This window comes from Leucoraja erinacea, chromosome 24 (genome assembly GCF_028641065.1).
Source record: "Leucoraja erinacea ecotype New England chromosome 24, Leri_hhj_1, whole genome shotgun sequence".
Classification (NCBI taxonomy): domain Eukaryota; kingdom Metazoa; phylum Chordata; class Chondrichthyes; order Rajiformes; family Rajidae; genus Leucoraja; species Leucoraja erinaceus.
In genome coordinates this window covers 4,032,225-4,051,838 of record NC_073400.1, presented here as the reverse complement: position 1 = coordinate 4,051,838, position 19,614 = coordinate 4,032,225, and the positions used below count along the sequence as shown (strand labels likewise).

Here is a 19,614-nt window from a genome sequence, read left to right as displayed (position 1 = left end):
TACCTTACTATGACCCGTATGTGAGATCCGTCCCGTTGTCGGCATTGACGGCTTTAGAAGTCGCTTTTTATTTTACTCCTAAATTATCCAGCGATGTTTTTAAAAAACGTCATAAAACACGTCGGATCGATTTCTCTGAAGCAGCTAAACAGCCTGACAAAGATCGACTTCAACAGGCTGGAGAAAACGGCATTTTAAACCCGCACCCCTCTCAAAGGCGCCAAAGTTGCGCACACGGCCAGTGGCAGAACTGCAGCGCCGCTGAAGGTAAGTTTTGTAACATACCTAAATATAGTTATTTGTAATTTAATGTCTGAATAGTTTGGTGATTCTGTAATATGGCGGTGGGTATTTCACCACGGTATTGGGTTTTTTTGGTTTTTGTATGATGTTGAAATTTAAATAAATTATTTTTGATACAAGAAAAAGCTGGTTACCAAGCTCAGAGAACTGGGTCTCTGCGCATCCCTCTGTAATTGGATCCTCGACTTCCTCATCCACAGACCACAGTCTGGTTGAATTGGCAGAAATACTTCATCCTCATTAACAATCAGTACGGGAGCACCTCAAGATTGCGTGCTCTGCCTCCTGCTCTACTCGTTCTATACTCATGACTGTGTAGCCGGACATATTGCGGACTCCATCTTCCAGTTCGCCGATGACACCCCCGTTGTGGGACGAATGACAGCTGGCGATGAGTCAGAGTATAAAAGTGAGATCGACCGATTGACCAAATGGTGCCAGCACAACAACCTGGCTCTCAATATCAGTAAAACCAAGGAACTGATTGTGGACTTTGGAAGAGGTAGGATGAGGACCCGCAATCCTGTTTATATCAATAGGACGATCGTGGAGAGGGTTAAAAACATCAAATTCCTCGGCGTGCATATTTCCCAAAGATCTTTCCTGAACCAAGCACACTGATGCAATTATGAGGAAAGCACAGCAACGCTTCTACTTCCTGAGAAGATTACGGAGATTTGGTATGTCAAAGAGGATTCTCTGGAACTTCTACAGGTGCACAGTAGAGAGCATACTGACTGGTTGCATCGTGGTTTGGTTCGGCAACTTGAACGTCCGGGAGCGGAAAAGACTGCAAAAAGTTGTGAACGCTGCCCAGTCCATCACCGGCTCTGACCTCCCCACCATCGAAGGGATTTATCAGAGTCGCTGCCTCAAAAAGGCAGCCAACATCATCAGAGACCCACTCCACCTTGGCCACCCATTCATTTCACCACTGCCATCAGGAAGAAGGTACAGGAGCCTGAAAACTGTAACGTCCAGGTTAAGGAACAGCTTCTTCCCTACAGTCTATTAAACACTACAACCTCATATAGGCTCTGAACTACAACAGACTACAACAGACTATTATCATTATTGTTGCACTGTTCTGTTTGTTTTTTGAGTATGTGTATTTATATACGCTGAGCTTTTCTTTTTTCTCTCTCGTTTGTCATATCATACTATGTTTACATATTCTGTTGTGCTGCAGCAAGTAAGAATTTCATTGTTCTATCTGGGACATATGACAATAAAACACTCTTGACTCTTGGTCAGAAAGGATAGCAATCAAAAGAAAAGAAAAGTTTTATTTAGGTCCAGTATGACACAAACAACTTAGGTCCCTGAAGAAGAGAGGTGCGGTGCACCGTACACTAAGAGTTCTGTTTGTCTAACCAAAGTAATATAAAGGACCATAGATGCCAAAATGGTACAAGGGGATGCCTGGCAGTCCACAGCCGAGCAATAGACAGACGACGCTTTTGCCTACTGCAATTCAACCGTAAAAAAGAAATTGCCTGCTGGATCAACGGTGGGAGAATGCAATGATTCCAGAGTGCAGTATTTTCCGGGTTAATAATCCCAATTCTTGAACATTGTCGAGTTAGTACTAGGCAGATCTCTAAACTCTAGAGTACCCTAATGGGCCTGTCCCACTTAGGCGATTTTTCAGGCGACTGCCAGCGACTTCATTCACCAGCCCGTTATGCAGGCGGGGAACAGGGCAAGCGGGGGAGAGCGCTGTCCGAGTGAAAGTCACACGGTGCAAAGCTAAAGTGATAAAGACACACACCTCGATGAACAGGAAGGTTGGCGCTGTAATTAAGACGGCTAAAGCACAGTGATAAGTCCTTTAAAAGAGGTGGGGGGAGGAGGGAGAAGGAGTGGAGACAACTTTTAAGAAGCCAGAGATACGCGGCTGTGAAGCTCGGCGGACATTAACATTACCGGTCGGTTATCCTTTGTACTGAAAACTACTGCTTACATTTTTTTCCCCAATGAGCCAATGAAATTCACTGGTCAGCACCAGATACAACCTACGAGACCCTCCAAGAACCTTCTACCTCCTGACAACCCACTAGGACCTCCTGGCGACCCACCTACGACACGAGAATTCTCGCTACTCTCCATAACCATATAACCATATAACAATTACAGCACGGAAACAGGCCATCTCGACCCTTCTAGTCTGTGCCGAACACGTATTCTCCCCTAGTCCCATATACGTGCGCTCAGACCATAACCCTCCATTCCTTTCTCGTCCATATAACTATCCAATTTATTTTTAAATGATAAAAACGAACCTGCCTCCACCACCTTCACTGGAAGCTCATTCCACACAGCCACCACTCTCTGAGTAAAGAAGTTCCCCCTCATGTTACCCCTAAACTTCTGTCCCTTAATTCTCAAGTCATGTCCCCTTGTTTGCATCTTCCCTCCTCTCAGTGGGAAAAGCTTATCCACGTCAACTCTGTCTATCCCGCTCATCATTTTAAAGACCTCTATCAAGTCCCGCTTAACCTTCTGCGCTCCAAAGAATAAAGCCCTAACTTGTTCAACCTTTCTCTGTAACAATGTCCATGGTGGCTTCATTCTGGTCGGCGCTAATTTTTCAATATGTTGAAATATTTGCAGCGACCGTAATGAGGGCGCGACTAGTTTCCTGAATGCCAGAACTCCTCACGACCACCAAGGCGACTACCCGGCAATCAACCGTGAACATGTGGCCACCATGTGGCGACTGCATAGTCTCCTGCAGTCGCCTAAAAAGTCACCTAAGTGGGACATGCCCATTATTGTCCCAATCATGGCACAGCGCATTTTCAGAGTTTGTGGCTATCACTGGAAATAGACACAAAATGCTGGAGTAACTCAGTGGGACAGGCAGCATCACTGGATAGAAGGAATGGGCGACATTTCGGGTCGAGACCCTTCTTCAGACTGAAGTCAGGGAAGAGTGGAGCACCAAGTTAAGGAAGTGTAAGGTGTGAAAACGAGACATCAAAGGGGATGCAGTTCAACGAAAATGTAGAATAGATCATTGTTAGCTTGAAGAAGGTGACAGTGAGGCATATGGAGATAACATTTAATCTGGAGGACAATCAGACTGGTCAGAGAACTAGGAAGGGGAGATATTGTTTTCTGCAAGAACTGGGATACTGTAGGTAGGGCACTGCTTACAATTAGAAGTGAGGTAAATGCTTGACTTCAGAGAGGCAGTAAATCTCATTGCATCACTTGCTGCTTACTGTAACAGCTGGGACAGTTCACAATTAGATATGGGATCTGTTTTCCATTGGATCTGGTGCACAGCTCAACTTTCGATTAAGGACAGTCCTCACAGGGTAAAGATCCTTTTACACTCGATAATGAGCATCTTAGTCATTGCAGGTTCACTGAACTTGTTCAATCATCATCAAATTATTAATTTAATTCCTGTGGTCTTGTGCACAAATTGGTTTCTATTTTCACTAATATTACCATAGTGGTTACATTTCAGAACTTCTTTAAAGGGTGTAACATGAATTTGAAAGTCCTGTGGTTATGAAAGACCTGTGGGTATAAATGCAAATTATTCTTTCACTTTTCCCTTTGTATTTGTTTTGAGAAAAAGATATTAAGTGATTCAGACAACCTCGCTTCCAAAGTTTTGGCTCAGAAGAAAATTGAGCATTACGCCATCAGTTCGAAAGTAATAAGCTTTCTTCTGACTTCTATACTTCAAAAAGTAAGAAACTGAAAGCTTGGAGCAGAATTGCAGAATTGCAGACTGATGCTTGATTGTAATTAATGTATTTAAAAAATCTGAGTTCTTATTAGAGTTATATAATTAAGCATAGTTAATGATTATTCTTAATGTTTAAAGTAATGGATCAGTAGAGAGAGAAAGTGCTTGTATCAGCACAGTATATTTTATGGCCTCAGGGCCTGACAAAATTAATTGCAGGCAATGAGGCAGCTTGGAGTTTTGTCACCGTTGTAAAATGGGAATTGCTGCTGCCCATGTGTATGTGACAAGGACTCCCAAAGAGCAATATCATAGATCAGCCAGATAATATTTTAATGATGTTCACTAAGGAATTAATATTAATCAAGAAACCCAAAGAGAATGTTCTTCAGTTGGTACATACATAGTAAGACTACTTGAAGGGTGAGGGGTGTGAAAAATATGAAGTAGGTATATTCCTTTTCTTTTCTTTTCTGTTCTGTTTTTTTCTTTTTTTTTCTTTTTTTTTTCTGTTTTTCCTTTCTTGTTTTCTCTTTTTGTTACATCTTTATGGGTTCTTTTTCCCTATCCTTCCACAAACTATCAATTGTTAACTCCTGGGACTCACACTTCACTACTTTTGTTAATCTTTTCTTTTCTCTCTTTTTCTTGCTTCTGTTATTTCTCTATTGTTAAATTTAAAACAAAAAGTTGTACACGAAATGTATTATGTTATATGCCACGGTTTATACGATTGTACATTGCATCTAATTAAAATATTATTTAAAAAAAGACTACTTAAAGATAGACACAAAATGCTGGAGTAACTCAGCGGGACAGGCAGCATCTCTGGAGAGAAGGAATGGGTGACGTTTCGGGTCGAGACCCTTCTTCAAGCAAGACTACTTGTCCCTGGTTGTGCTGGACTGTTAACAGTATAATAATTACGTTTTGATGCTGGGGGCAAATGTGTCGTTCATTATTTTGGAGGCTGCTTGAAAAAGGTTTATTAGTTTCATTCCTCGAGAGAATGGGTTGACTGATGAGGAAATGTTGAGCAGGTATGTTCGTTGGAGTTTTTAAGAAAGACGGAGTGCACAAATAAGTTTTGAGTGGAAATTATAGGATAGATGGTATCTAGAACAAGGTGAGAGACTCATGATCATACCCCATGGTCCAGGTCTTTCGGGCCAACTCGTCCATGCCAATCAAGATGCCCTATCTAAACTAGTCCCATTTGCCCACATTTAGTCCATATCCCTCTAAACCTGTATAGATTTGGAACAAGGATCAATCATTTGAGATGGAGATGAGGCAGAATATCTTCCTTCAAAGGATTGTGAACCTTTAGAATTCTTTATCAGACAGTGATGGAGGCAAGGCAGTGAAAATACCCAAAGCCCTGAGAGACCAGTTATTAAATTCTTGAGAAATCAAGGATTCTGTGAAACATGCGGGATGGCAGAGACCAGAAGCAGAGCAGCCATGATCTTATTGAATGGCAATAACAATGACATTCCTGCTTCTATTTCATGGATGTAGCAAGACTTTGGACTACATTCAGGCTTCATGGCAAGTGGCATGTAACATTTTGCCAAGCAATTACATCTCCAACATGGGATAGTGTAAGCACTGATTTTGGACAGTCAGCAACAATCATAAAGGGTTGAAACTGACCTGCCTCGATCAAACAAGAAAAGAATGTTTCCACTGAGCCAAGAAGTAAATACATATAATACACTGTAATTATACTTTATCCCTTCTTTCATTAATTATATTATATTTCTCATGAATAACTGTTTTTACAAACTTTATTTCAAATCATCATTTAAGACTACACCAGTAATTGTGCATTTATTGCAAATTACAAATTTCAAAATATAGTCATTCAGTTTTGATTTGATCAATCTGTGCCTTGTAGATTTTCCTTTCAATACCAGCTAATCTCCTCAGACCCAATATTCTGCTTCCTTTAAACAAAGTTGTCCAATAAGTTGTCCAATGCCCTATGATTAGTAAAGATAAATAAATGCCATGCTTGGGCAGGTAATGTCCACAACCATAACAGTGGACAGTGGCGGCACTGCCCTCGCAGTAGCGGCTCACCTGCAGTCCCGTTTGTTTGTTTTTGCTTTTTTGTGTTGTTTTTTTCGTTTTGGTTAGTCTAGTTTTTGGTTTTTAGTTTGTGTTTTTGGGGGGGGGGGGGGGGGGGGGGGGGAGGGGGAGGGGGGGGGGGGGTGAAACAGGGCTTTCTGCCTCTCGCTTCGGGGGGAATGAAACTTTTTTGTCGTATTCCCCTTCTCTGCCTCCGTCTGCGCTGAGGCCTAATGGCGGAGCTGGCGACCTCGAGGCTCAGGAGGCAGAGCCCGCCAGGACTCGCCCTGAGCTCACTGCCGTGACGACGGTCCGGCTCGGGACTGGAACAGTGCTTCCGTGAGGGGCTGTGACGACCCCGTCCGGGGTTCGGCTGCGTCAGCAGGACTGGTGGACGGCAGCTTCGACCACCCCGGGCCGCGGTGATTGAGCCGCGGGACTGTTTTAACATCGCCCGGTGGGGTATCGCCTCAGCGCAGAGGGAGAAGAGGAGGGAAGAGACTGCAGACCTAAGACTTTTGCCTCCATCACAGTGAGGAGGTACTAGGTGGACTCACTGTGGTGGATGTTAATATGTGTTTATTGTTGTTTTTTTTATTGTATTGTATGTATGTTTGACTGCAGGCACGAAATTTCGTTCCGACTTCGGTCTGAATGACAATAAAGGAAACCTGTAAATATACATTTTCCATTTTGGAGAATTGGCTAAGAAAAATTTTGATGCGGAAAGTAATGCACGTGTTATTATCATATGGCACCTTCTTCTTACGTTCTAACTAATCTATCAGTGAGTCTACTCATACAGTCACGGGACAAAAGCTTTTCACAGTACCTCAGTATTTATTTCTGCATGGAGTATCATAAACTGTGTAGGGCTCTCCAGGTGTAGTTTCATCTAAGGTCTATATACTGGCAATGATATTCCTTACTTCCTATATCTGAAATGTCTGAAAAAAAATCAATAAAACGTAATGTATTCTGATAAAGGGTTTAGTTTAGTTTAGAGAAACAGGCCCTTCGACCCACTGAGTCCGCACCAACCCACGATCCCCGCACATTAGCATTACCCTACACACACAGGACGATTTACATTTCTACCAAGCCAATTTACCTATATACCTGTATGTCTTTGGAGTGTGGGAGGAAACCGAAGATCTTGGAGAAAACTCATGCAAGTCACAGGGAGAAGGTAAAAAAATTCTGTACAGACAGCACCTGTAGCCGGGATCGAACATTGGTCTGCAAGTGCTGTATATTGCAAGTGCAAGCATCTCTACCATGGCACCACCGTGCTGGGTCTTCAGTCTGAAACAATTACTTTTTCTCTTCCCACAAAATGTGTGATATGCTGTGTGGCCAACATTTTCTGTTTTAATTCCCATGTCATCCCAATGTTTACACATGACAGTTGTTTATTAACACGATTTAAATAAAGGATAGGCCAGTGGGGACTGAAATGATAGATCTCTTCACTCAAAGGTGGTGAATTCTCTAACCTGGAGACCTGTGGAAGCTCTGTAAGTAATTTAATTAATAAAGTAATTTAATTAAAAACATGAATCAAAAGATTTCTGGATATTAGAGTCAAGAGTGTATTATTGTCATATGCATTGAAACAGAACAATGAAATTCTTACTTACAGAAGTGACATAACAGGTTTATAAACCCAGTACTCAATAGATAATAAAATCAAAAAAACATAAGAAAAGTTCAATAAATAAAAAACCTGATATAGTGCAAAAACAACAGAAAGCCCGAAGTCTCTTGTGCGATCAAGGCAGTTTGTAGTGGTCAATAGCCTGATGGTCTTTGGGAAGAAGCTGTTCCTGAAACTGGATGTTACAGTTTTCAGGCTACTATACCTTCTTCCTGATGGCAGAAGTGAAATGAGAGTGTGGCTAGGATGTTGTGGGTCCGTGATGATGCTGGCTGCCTTTTATAGTTCCTCTTATAGATCCCTTTGATGTTGAGGATGTCAGTAGCCGCGATGGATCAGACAGTGCGCACCAGTTTTTCTAATTTCCTTCGTCCCTGGGCATTCAAGTTGCCGAACCAGACTGTAGTCAATATGCGCTCTGCTGTACACCTGTACAAGTTCAATTGAGTATTTGTTGGCACACCGAATTTCCTCAATCTTCTCAAGAAATAGAGCTGTCAATGGAGTTTCTTTATGATTGCACCAATATGCTAGGTCCAGAACAGCCCATCAGTGATATGCCCACCCAGGAACTTGAAGATGTTGTCTCTCTCCACCACTGACCCATTGTTGAAGACAGCATTGTGGATCCTTGGCATTCCTCTACTAAAGTCAACAATCAGTTCCTTGGTTTTACTGATATTGAGAGTAAGGTTGTTGTTTTGGAACCAATCAATCAGACGACTAATCTCTCTCCTATTCGCTGACCCATCATTATACGTAATTCATCCAACAATTAAGGTGTCCTCAGTGAATTTAAAGGTGGGTTGGAACTATGCATGGGTATAAAGTGAGCAGATCAGCTCACTATGGAATTGTGCATGGATATATAGCGAGCAGAGCAGTGTACTGAAAACACTGCCTTGAGATACCCCTGTGCTGATGATTATCGACGAGGAAGTGTTGGACTTCATGAGATAACGAGATCAGGCAGAAGAAGTGTTTGAAGTAGATGAGCTATGCAAATATTGTGGGCAAATATGCGTCAAGCCGATAGCATAATCGTTAAAGAGTTAAAAGATAGCCTAATCGATAAAGACCTGAGAAGAGGAATCAGAGCTGCCAAGGAAAAGTACTCTGAGAAGTAGTGGAGCAAGTTCCCAGCTAGTGACTCTTCTTCAGTTTGGAAGGGCATGCAAGAAATCACCAGCTATAAGAGGAAAGCCCCCCGCTCTTTTGACAATCGTCAGCTGACGAAGGACCTGAATGAGTTTTACTGCAGGTTTGAAAATCAGAAACGTAACCCTGGTCCTCCCTCCCCAACAAACACAGCCAGACCTCAGTCTGCAAAGAATGGACCCTGCACCCTCTCCTTCCCATTCACCACTTCACACCTACTTCAGACAAGACTCCAGTATGAAAAGAGTGGACCCTTTCCCACCCCAACCAACACTTCACACCCACTCACAGCCTGACCTCAGTCTGCAAAGACGGGGCCCTTCTACACCCACCCCACTCCAATCACCACTGCACACACAATTACTCATTTTTAACCAGTCCCTGCAAAAAATGTACTGTCCCTGCCTGCTTCAAAGTCTCCACTATTGTCCATGTACCCAAAAAGGTAAGGATTACTGGTCTTAATGACTACAGGCTTGTCGCGCTGACCTCTGTAATCATGAAGACCGTTGAAAGGCTTGTGGTGGCCAAGTTGAAAAATATCACAATCCCTCTGCTGGACCCTCTGCATTTTGCATATTGGGCCAATAGATCTGTGGATGACGCAGTCAATCTGGGCCTGCACTTCATCCTCCAGCACCTAGACCGCCATGGTGAGGATTTTGTTTTATTGATTTTAGCTCTGCATTCAACACCATTGTGCCAGAGCTACTACGCTCCAAACTTTCTGAGTTGACTGTGCCTGAACCCCTCTGTCGGTGGATCACCAGCTTTCTGACAGACAGGAAGCAGCATGTGAGGCGGGAAATCATATCTCGGACCCGCAAACGCTCAGCATAGGAGCACCGCAAGATGCATACTCTCCCATCTCTTCTACTCTCACCACACCAATGACTGCACCTCCACAGACACCTCTGTCAAGCTTCTCAAGTTTGCGGATGACACAACCCTGATTAGACTGATCCAGGATGGGGATCTCTGTAATCTTTTCAGTTTGACATCTTTCCTATAACATGGTGCCCAGAACTGAACACAATATTCTAAATGCGGTCTCACCAACGTCTTATACAACTGCAACATGACCTCCCAACATTTACTCAATACTCTGACTGATGAAGGCCAAAGTGCCAAAATACTTTTTGACCACCTGATATACCTGCGACACGACCTTCAAGGAACCATCAACCATTCCTCTGCCCACCTGGATAATTGATCCAGATCCTGCTGCAATCTTTCACAACCATCTTCACTATCTGCGAAACCACTCACTTCTGTATCATCAGCAAACTTGCTAATCTTGCCCTGTTCTGTGACGTTTCACAGAGTGCTGGAGTAATTTAGCGGGTCAGGCTTAGTATAGAAGTTGGGAGGTCATGTTGCAGTTGCATAAGAAGTTGGTGAGGCCGCATTCAGAGTATTGTGTTCAGTTCTGGGCACCATGTTGTAGGAAAGATGTCATCAAACTGGAAAGGGTACAGTGAAGATTTACGAGGATGTTGCCAGGACTAGAGGGCCAGAGCTATAGGGAGAGGTTGAGTAGGCTGGGACTCTTTCATGGAGCACAGGAGGATGAGGGATGATCTAATAGAGGTGTATAAAATCATGATTTGAATAGCCATGGTTGAGTCTTTTGCCCAGAGTAAGTGAATCGAGGAGCAGAGGACATAAGTTTAAGGTGAAGGGCAAAAGATTTAATAGGAATCTGTGGGGTATGTTTTTCACACAAAGGGTGGTAGGTGTCTGGAACAAGCTGCCAGAGGAGGTAGTTGAGGCAGGGACTATCGCAACATTTAAGAAACAGTTAGACAGGTACATGGATAGGACAGGTTCGGAGGGATATGGATCAAACGTGGGCAGGTGGGACGTGCAGATGGGACATGCTGGGCCGAAGGGCCTGTTTCCACACTGTATCACTCTATGACTATCTTTCCCTCTCAAACCAATTCTCCTGCCTTCTTCCCATTACCTCTGCCACCCGTAACAATCAAGAATCTATCAATCTCCTCCTGAAAAATGTCCATTGACTTGACCTCCACAGTTGTCTGTGGTAATGAATTCCACAGTTCACCACACTCTGACAAGAAATTCCTTCTCATCTCCTTCCTAAAGGAATGTCTTTTAATTCTGAAGCTGTGGCCACTGGTCATAGACTCTCCCACTAGTGGAAACATCCTCTCCAAATCCAATCCATCCAGGTTTTTACCAGGCTGGGACAGACGGCAACAGCTTCACACCGTGTCCCAAACCTTGTGTCCTGTTCTGCATCACCCAAGGCAGCAGAGATGTTATAGGATAGGGCAAGCACCATAACAAAGTAGCTCACGATGGTTTGGGTAACATACAGGAATGTCTACGCATGTCACATCATGAATATTACTGAAGAACAATCTTGACCCGAAATATAATCTCCAGAGATGCTGCCTGACTCACTGAGTTACTCCAGCACTCTGTGAAACGTTGCCTATTGATATTCTCCGCAGATACTGCCTGACCCACTGTTACTCCAGCACTTTGTGTCTATTTTCCCTTCACCCATCTGCCCAAGCCCACTCTCCCCCCTCCTTTCCTATGTTCCTTTCCACCCATAAACCTCTCTCTGCTTTCAAATTTCACTCCTCTTTCAAGTCTGCTCTACATATCTACATGCATTTTTCTTCTTCACTTTTTAGTCATACAATGATGCAGTGTGGAAACAGACCCTTCAGCCCAACGTGCCCACACCGACCAACATGTCCCATCTAAACTAGTCCCACTCACATGCATTTAGCCCATATCCATCTAAATCTGTCCTATCCATGTACGTGTCCAAATGTCCACATTAGGATAGTCCCAGCCTTAACCATATAACCATATAACAATTACAGCACGGAAACAGGCCATCTCCACCCTTCTAGTCCGTGCTGAACACGTATTCTCCCCTAGTCCCATATACCTGCAATCAGACCATAACCCTCCATTCCTTTCCCGTCCATATAACTATCCAATTTATTTTTAAATGATAAAAATGAACCACCTTCACTGGAAGCTCATTCCACACAGCCACCACTCTCTGAGTAAAGAAGTTCCCCCTCACGTTACCCCTAAACTTCTGTCCCTTAATTCTCAAGTCATGTCCCATTGTTTGAATCTTCCCTACACTCAGTGGGAAAAGCTTATCCACATCAACTCTGCCTATCCCTCTCATCATTATAAAGACCTCTATCAAGTCCCCCCTTAACCTTTTGCACTCCAAAGAATAAAGCCCTAACTTGTTCAACCTTTCTCTGTAACTTAGTTGCTGAAACCCAGGCAACATTCTTGTAAATCTCCTCTGTACTCTCTCTATTTTGTTGACATCCTTCGTATAATTAGGCGACCAAAATTGTACACCATACTCCAGAATTGGCCTCACCAATGCCTTGTACAATTTTAACATTACATCCCAACTTCTATACTCAATGCTCTGATTTATAAAGGCCAGCACACCAAAAGCTGTCTTTACCACCCTATCTACATGAGATTCCACTTTCAGGGAACTGTGCACAGTTATTCCCAGATCCCTCTGTTCACCTGCATTCTTCAATTCCCTACCATTTACCATGTACGTCCCATTTTGATTTGTCCTGCCAAGATGTAACACCTCACACTTATCAGCATTAAACTCCATCTGCCATCTTTCAGCCCACTCTTCCAACTGGCATAAATCTCTCTGTAGACTTTGAAAATCTACTTCATTATCCACAACCCCACCTATCTTAGTATCATCTGCATACTTACTAATCCAATTTACTACACCATCATCCAGATCATTGATGTACATGACAAACAACAGTGTACCCAACACAGATCCCTGTGACACCCCACTAGTCACTGGCCTCCAACCTGACAAACAACCATCCACCATTACTCTCTGGCATCTCCCATTCAGCCACTGTTGAATCCATCTTGCTACTCCACCATTAATACCCAACCATTAACTGTTCCTAATCAGACTCTGTTTATCCAGATGCTTATATATATTATCTCCAAGTATCCTTTCCATTAATTTGCCCATCATTGACGTCAAACTAACAGGTCATAGGGTTTACTCTTAGACCCCTTTTTAAACAATGGAACAACATGCGCAGTACGCCAATCCTCCGGCACTATTCCCGTTTCTAATGACATTTGAAATATTTCTGTCATAGCCCCTGCTATTTCTACACTAACTTCCCTCAATGTCCTAGGGAATATCCTGTCCGGACATGGAGACTTATCCACTTTTATATTTCTCAAAAGTGTCAGTACTTCCTCTTCTTTGAATCTCATAGTTTCCATAGCTACTCTACTTGTTTCCCTTACCTCACATAATTCAATATCCTTCTCCTTGGTGAATACCGAAGAAAATAAATTGTTCAATATCTCCCCCATCTCTTTTGGCTCTGCAGATAGCTGTCCACTCTGACTCTCTAATGGACCAATTTTATCCCTCGTTATCCTTTTGCTATTAATATAGCTGTAGAAACCCTTTGGATTGACTTTCACCTTACTTGCCAAAGCAACCTCATATCTTCTTTTAGCTTTTCTAATTTCTTTCTTAAGATTCTTTTTACATCCTTTATACTCCTCAAGTACCTCATTTACTCCATGCTGCCTATAAATATTGTAGATCTCTCTCTTTTTCCGAACCAAGTGTCCAATTTCCCTTGAAAACCATGGCTCTTTCCAATTTTTACTATTTCCTTTCAACTGAACAGGGACATAAAGAATCTGTACTCTTAAAATTTCACCTATAAATGTCCTCCATTTCTCTTCCACATCTTTCCCATAAAACAAACTGTCCCAATTTACTCCTTTTAAATCCTATCGCATCTCCTCAAAGTTAGCCTTTCTCCAATCAAAAATCTCAACCCTCGGTCCAGTTCTGACCCTCTCCATAATTATATTGAAACTGATGGTATTGTGAGCACTGGTCCCGAACTGTTCCCCAACGCATACCTCTGCCATCTGAACAGTCTCATTTCCTAACAGCAGGTCCAGCACCGCCCCTTCTCTAGTAGGTACTTCTATGTATTGCTGCAAAAAACTATCCTGCACACATTTTACAAACTCCAACCCATCCACAGAATGTGTTTCCCAGTCTATGTGTGGAAAATTGAAATCTCCCACAATCATTACCTTGTGCTTACTACTAATATCTGCAATCTCCTTACATATTTGCTCTTCCAATTCTCGCTCCCCATTTGGTGGTCTATAATACACCCCTATAAGTGTTGCTACCCCTTTCCCATTTCTCAGTTCCACCCAAATAGCCTCCCTAGACGAGCCCTCTAATCTATCCTGCCAAAACACTGCTGTAATATCTTCCCTGATAAGCAATGCAACACCTCCACCTCTTGCCCCTCCAATTAGTTTCCAATCACAGCCCTCCTGCAACCATGTTTCACTGATCGCCACAACATCATACTTCCAGGTGTCAATCCAGGCTCTAAGTTCATCCACCTTTCTTACAATGCTCCTAGCATTAAAATATACACATTTAAGAAACCCACCCTCTCTTATTCTCTGTTTATTGTCTTTTTCTTCTCTCTCCCCTATATTTTAGGTCAGAGTGCTACCATTCTCTGCCTCCTGCCTCATACACTGACTGCTAGCTTTCCCACTTTGAGTCCCTCCCCCCAACCATACTAGTTTAAAGCAAAGATCTTATAGCGAAGCAAGATAGGCTACTCCTGCTAAATGCAATGGACTGACGTGTAGTACGCTATGGAGGGGATCATGGGCATTTTTCCACGCCCATTTTAGCAACCTGAGCCTACCTAACCCGACCCGACTCGCACTGTAATCAATGTTGCGGGGCAACAGTTTGTGTGGGTCAGATTCATAAATCTGTCAGTTCAAACTTCTTGTCAAGAATAAAATTTGATTCTGGTAATTGTCTTTTTTAATGTTTTTTAAATCATTTCTTTTTAAATGGCTCACAAACAGTGTTTGAGTTGATTTTGTAGTAACCGGAACCGACCCGACTCGCAGGGTGATTGACAGGGGGGGACTTTTTGTGCGTGATTATAGGGTTAGATTCATAATTCTGTTAGTTCATAATTCTGTTGATTCTTGTTAAGGAATAAAATGTTTATAAACACACATACATGAAAATTATATAAATGTATATAACACACACAATTATATTTCTTCTAATCCAATAATGAACTTTATTTCAGACTAGACAAGGGACATTAAATAAGAAACATTGTCTTGGGGCACTCTCTCTCCCCGCTGCCCCGGACCCCGCACTCTCTCTCCCCGCTGCCCCGGACCCCGCACTCTCTCTCCCCGCTGCCCCGGGCCCCGCACTCTCTCCCCGCTGCCCCGGGCCCCGCACTCTCTCTCCCCGCTGCCCCGGGCCCCGCACTCTCTCTCCCCGCTGCCCCGGGCCCCGCACTCCTTCTCCCCGCTGCCCCGCACTCTCTCTCCCCGCTGCCCCGGACCCCGCACTCTCTCTCCCCGCTGCCCCGGACCCCGCACTCTCTCTCCCCGCTGCCCCGGACCCCGCACTCTCTCTCCCCGCTGCCCCGGGCCCCACACTCTCTCTCCCTGCTGCCCCGCACTCTCTCTGCCCCGCTGCCCCGGGCCCCGCACTCTCTCTCCCCGCTGCCCCGGGCCCCGCACTCTCTCTCCCCGCTGCCCCGGGCCCCGCACTCTCTCTCCCCGCTGCGGATCCAATCTTTGGCCGGAAGCAAGAAGGCGGGAGCAAGAAAGCGGAACAAGATGGCGGAGTCAGGTTGCTAAAATGTGTCCTATAATCACCCATGAATCCGCCCATGAGCGTACCTCACGTTTGCGTGAGAGTAATCCATCTTGCTTTGCTATAAGATCTTTGGTTTAAAGTCTCCCCAGTAGCCTTTAACTACCTCCTCTGGCAGCTCGTTCCATACACCCAGTAACCCTTTGTGTGAAAAAGCTACCTCGCAAGTTCCTGTTAATTTCTGAAATATTGGTCATAAATATGGTGCAAAAATGCTCCAAATTAAGGCTCAGAATGCATCAGAGAGCATCTAAAACCCTGAGCTTCCAGGGCCTTAAGCGGGCCCTGGTTCCCGGCATCGAGGGACATCACGCTTCGCGCTCGTGATGTGCGCAGCGCGCACATTATTTCACATGAAGGTTTTTGTAATCCTGTCATGCCACCCCCCTTTTTGAAAAGCTTCGTACGGGCCTGGCTAGAGATATGGAAGGGCAGGGTGTGAAAACGACAAATCAAAGCTACCGAGAGCATCGTCTGTTTTGATCCGTCTTTTTCACACCTTACCCTTCCACATACGTCTAGTCTCCCTCTCTCCTGACTCAGTCTGAAGAAGGGTCTCGACCCGAAACGTCACCCATTCCTTCTCTCCAGAGATGCTGCCTGTCCCGCTGAATTACTCCAGCATTTTGCGGTTTATCTTCAGTGTTGACCAGCATTTGGCGTTCCCTTTCTAAACATAGAAGCACGCCCTGCTTTCCATTTGTGATGGATGTCATGTTTCCCCAATGGCAGGTGTGAGTGTGTCCGGGGCTGAACAGTAGCTGTCCTCATGGACGGTCGGTGAGGTATAGTTTAGCGTGGACTAATAGAGACTGCGAGTGTGGAGGAGGATTGCCGAAGGGCGGGACCTGCGTTGGAAGTGGGAGGGAGGGAGAGAAGCAGGAGGAGGGAGGGAGAGAAGCAGGAGGAGGGGGTCGGACCAGTGGTGGCCGCTGAGTGAGAATGGGCGCTTTGTGTCGGTGGGGGAATGCGCGGCTCCGAGTGCCCGAGGCTCGGTGATCGGCACTTCAGCTCGGCGACCGGCAGCCCCCATCTTGTGTGTGTTTCATTGTGTGGCGGTGAAGGCGAGCGGTGCGAGGGAGGGAGGGGGTTGTTTTGTTGTTGTCGACCATGGGATTTAAGATGGCGGCTGGGCCTGGGCTCGGGCTCGGACTCGCCGTCCCGCTGCTCTGCGCCGCTTTCATCCTGGAGGCCGCCGCCGCCGCCACCGCCTGCCCTCCGCAGTGTTCTTGCACCGACGGACTGGTGGACTGCAGCAGGCGCCGGATCACGGAGATCCCTCGCCATCTTCCCGTGTGGGTCACGCAATTGTGAGTACGGCTGGGGGAGGGAGGGAGGGAGGGTTTGCTTTCTCGGAGGGGGAGTTGTGTTGTGGGGGTAGGGGGAATAGTGGTGGTGGTGGAAGGAGAACTGTGGGGAGGATGGTGGAGGAGAGGAGGACGTGTTGCTGGTGGGAGGTGGCGGTAGGGGAGGAGGAGTGGTACGAGGCGAGGGTAGGAGGAGTATTGTGGTGGTAGGGGAGGGGGACGTGTTTAATGGGGTAGGTGAGGGGCAATGTGGGGCAGGGTTGGTGGTAGTGGGAGTCAGAGGAAGAGCAGCAGGTAGGGGTGTAGGGCTGGTACAAGAAGGTGGGTGAGGGGTGGGGGTGGCATGGGTAGGGGAGTGGGTGGTGGGGAATATATTTTTTAAAGTGAATATTAATGTACAGGATGGCCTGATGCAAACTGTTGAGAGATGTATTAATGGGCATTTACATTACAACAAAACACAAACCCGCACACTTAAGTATCCAATGACAATTGGCATTATATGTGCCTTTTGGCAGTCCTATTCATTTTGTAAAATTAATAGTGGCCCAAAGCAACAAAGTGCCCCAACTTTGTATAATTCCGAGTCTTAACTACATTACATTTAGAACAATCCATCTAGTGCCTCCATTTGCAACTTAATTGTTTTTGTGATCCCTGTTATTTGTGGAGAATGATGTATATTAAAGGACATGGATCCTCAGTAACTAAACAGAACAATCTTCCTCATGTAATAAGATCAGAATTTCTATTATTGAAAAATCTGTTTAAACTACTGGTTCAGCACATTTGTACATACATTCAAGCTTCTCCCTTATCCAGCTGCAGATTATACAGTTAAATCATTCATCTGGAAAATCAATCAAAAATGTTGATGCTGGAAATCTTTCATTGTTTTTAAATTAAAACACAATTCTGGAAATAATTAGCAGGTCTGGCTGCATCTCTGGGAGAAGAAATAATTAATATTTCTGGTCAAAGACGTCATCAGATCCTTCTATTTTTCTTCCCACACATGTAGCCTGACCTGATTATTTCCAGCATTTTCTGTTTGTATATTAAATCATTCTGCTGGCAGCAGTTATATTGCATTTCAGAACTCAGAAAGTTTATGCTCAAGCTGACTCCCCGATTGTGATTTGATCTCCCAATCCTGGCTCTCTGGAAAACATCATGATATTATTCCACTCCTATCACTGTAAAAGTAGTGCCCAAGGAATTGATAAATGAGTTCTGATGCTTTGGAATCCATTTCCTATGACAATAGTAAAAGCATTTCATAGTAATTGTTATTAGCTGAGGAGTATTCTTTAAATGAAACCTGTAGAGCTATGCGGTAAGATTAAGGGAACTGAACTTTTTAAGCTCTTTCAAAGAACCGGCATTGGCACGATGGACTGAATCGCCTTTCTTCCAGGCTTGTGTGAATTTATGATGAACAGATTTGTTCTTGACATGTTGGGCCAATTATCCCTTTTAAGTGCTAAAATACCTGGAGGTTATGTGAAAACCTCAGATTTTGGAATATTTCTGAATACTTGCTCCGTAACTTACCCCAGTGGTTTTGAGCCCCAAGTTTGAAATTTCACTTTCTGTATCATCTTTAATCATTGTTCCTTATGAAAGAACTCATTTTACGCAGTTGTTCATCTTGTGTGAAGTATTTCATATTAAAGTCCAAAGATCATAAGTGATAGGAGCAGAGTTAGGCCATTCGGCTCACCAAGTCTACTACACCATTCAATCAGGCTGATCTATCTCTCTCTCTCTCGCTCTCTCCTAACCTAATTTACTTGCCTTTTCCGCATAACCCCTGACACTGAAACGCACTTTATAAGCATGTGGATACTATAAAAGGTTAGTTACTTTTACATTAGTAGTGCTACCCTGAATCTAGTTTGCATTGGTTAATGGCATATAGCACAAAAACAGGATGCAACCCAACCAGTCTGCAGCAGTATTTGTGCTCCAGTCACAATTCAGGTGGTGCTGCTGGTGGAGCTTTGCCTCACCGCTCCAGAGGTCCAAGTGTGATCCTGACCTCGGGTGTTGTTTATGGATTTTGTATATTCCTCCTACATGCCAAAGATGTGCGAGTTTAATTACATTGTTCGTTTAATGGACTCTGTAAAATTCTCCCTGATATGTAGGTAATGGATGAGAAAGTCCTAGGACGTACATGATAAATGGTAGGGAATTGAGGAATGTGGGTGAACAGAGGGATCTGGGTATAACCGTGCATAGTTCCTTGAAGGTGGAATCTCATATAGATAGGGTGGTAAAGAAAGCTTTTGGTATGCTAGCCTTTATAAATCAGAGCATTGAGTATAGAAGCTGGGATGTAATGTTAAAATTGTACAAGGCATTGGTGAGACCAAATCTGGAGTATGGTGTACAATTTTGGTCGCCCAATTATAGGAAGGATGTCAACAAAATAGGGAGAGTACAGAGGAGATTTACTAGAATGTTGCCTGGGTTTCAACAACTAAGTTACAGAGATAGGTTGAATAAGTTAGGTCTTTATTCTCTGGAGCGCAGAAGGTTAAGGGGGGACCTGATAGAGGTCTTTAAAATGATGAGAGGGATAGACAGAGTTGATGTGGACAAGCTTTTCCCTTTGAGAATAGGGAAGATTCAAACAAGAGGA

General features: G+C 44.2%; 1 protein-coding gene across 1 annotated transcript in view; it reads left to right on the top strand.

The window, feature by feature from the left end:
- The first annotated feature begins 16,572 nt into the window (after positions 1-16,572).
- LOC129708583 (leucine-rich repeats and immunoglobulin-like domains protein 2) overlaps positions 16,573-19,614 on the top strand; it is a 65,472-nt gene continuing 62,430 nt past the window's right edge. Inside the window, exon 1 of the mRNA XM_055654404.1 lies at positions 16,573-16,970. Within this exon, the coding sequence (XP_055510379.1) occupies positions 16,771-16,970 (200 nt within the window). The 5' untranslated portion in view covers positions 16,573-16,770. The remainder of the gene's footprint in view (positions 16,971-19,614) is intronic.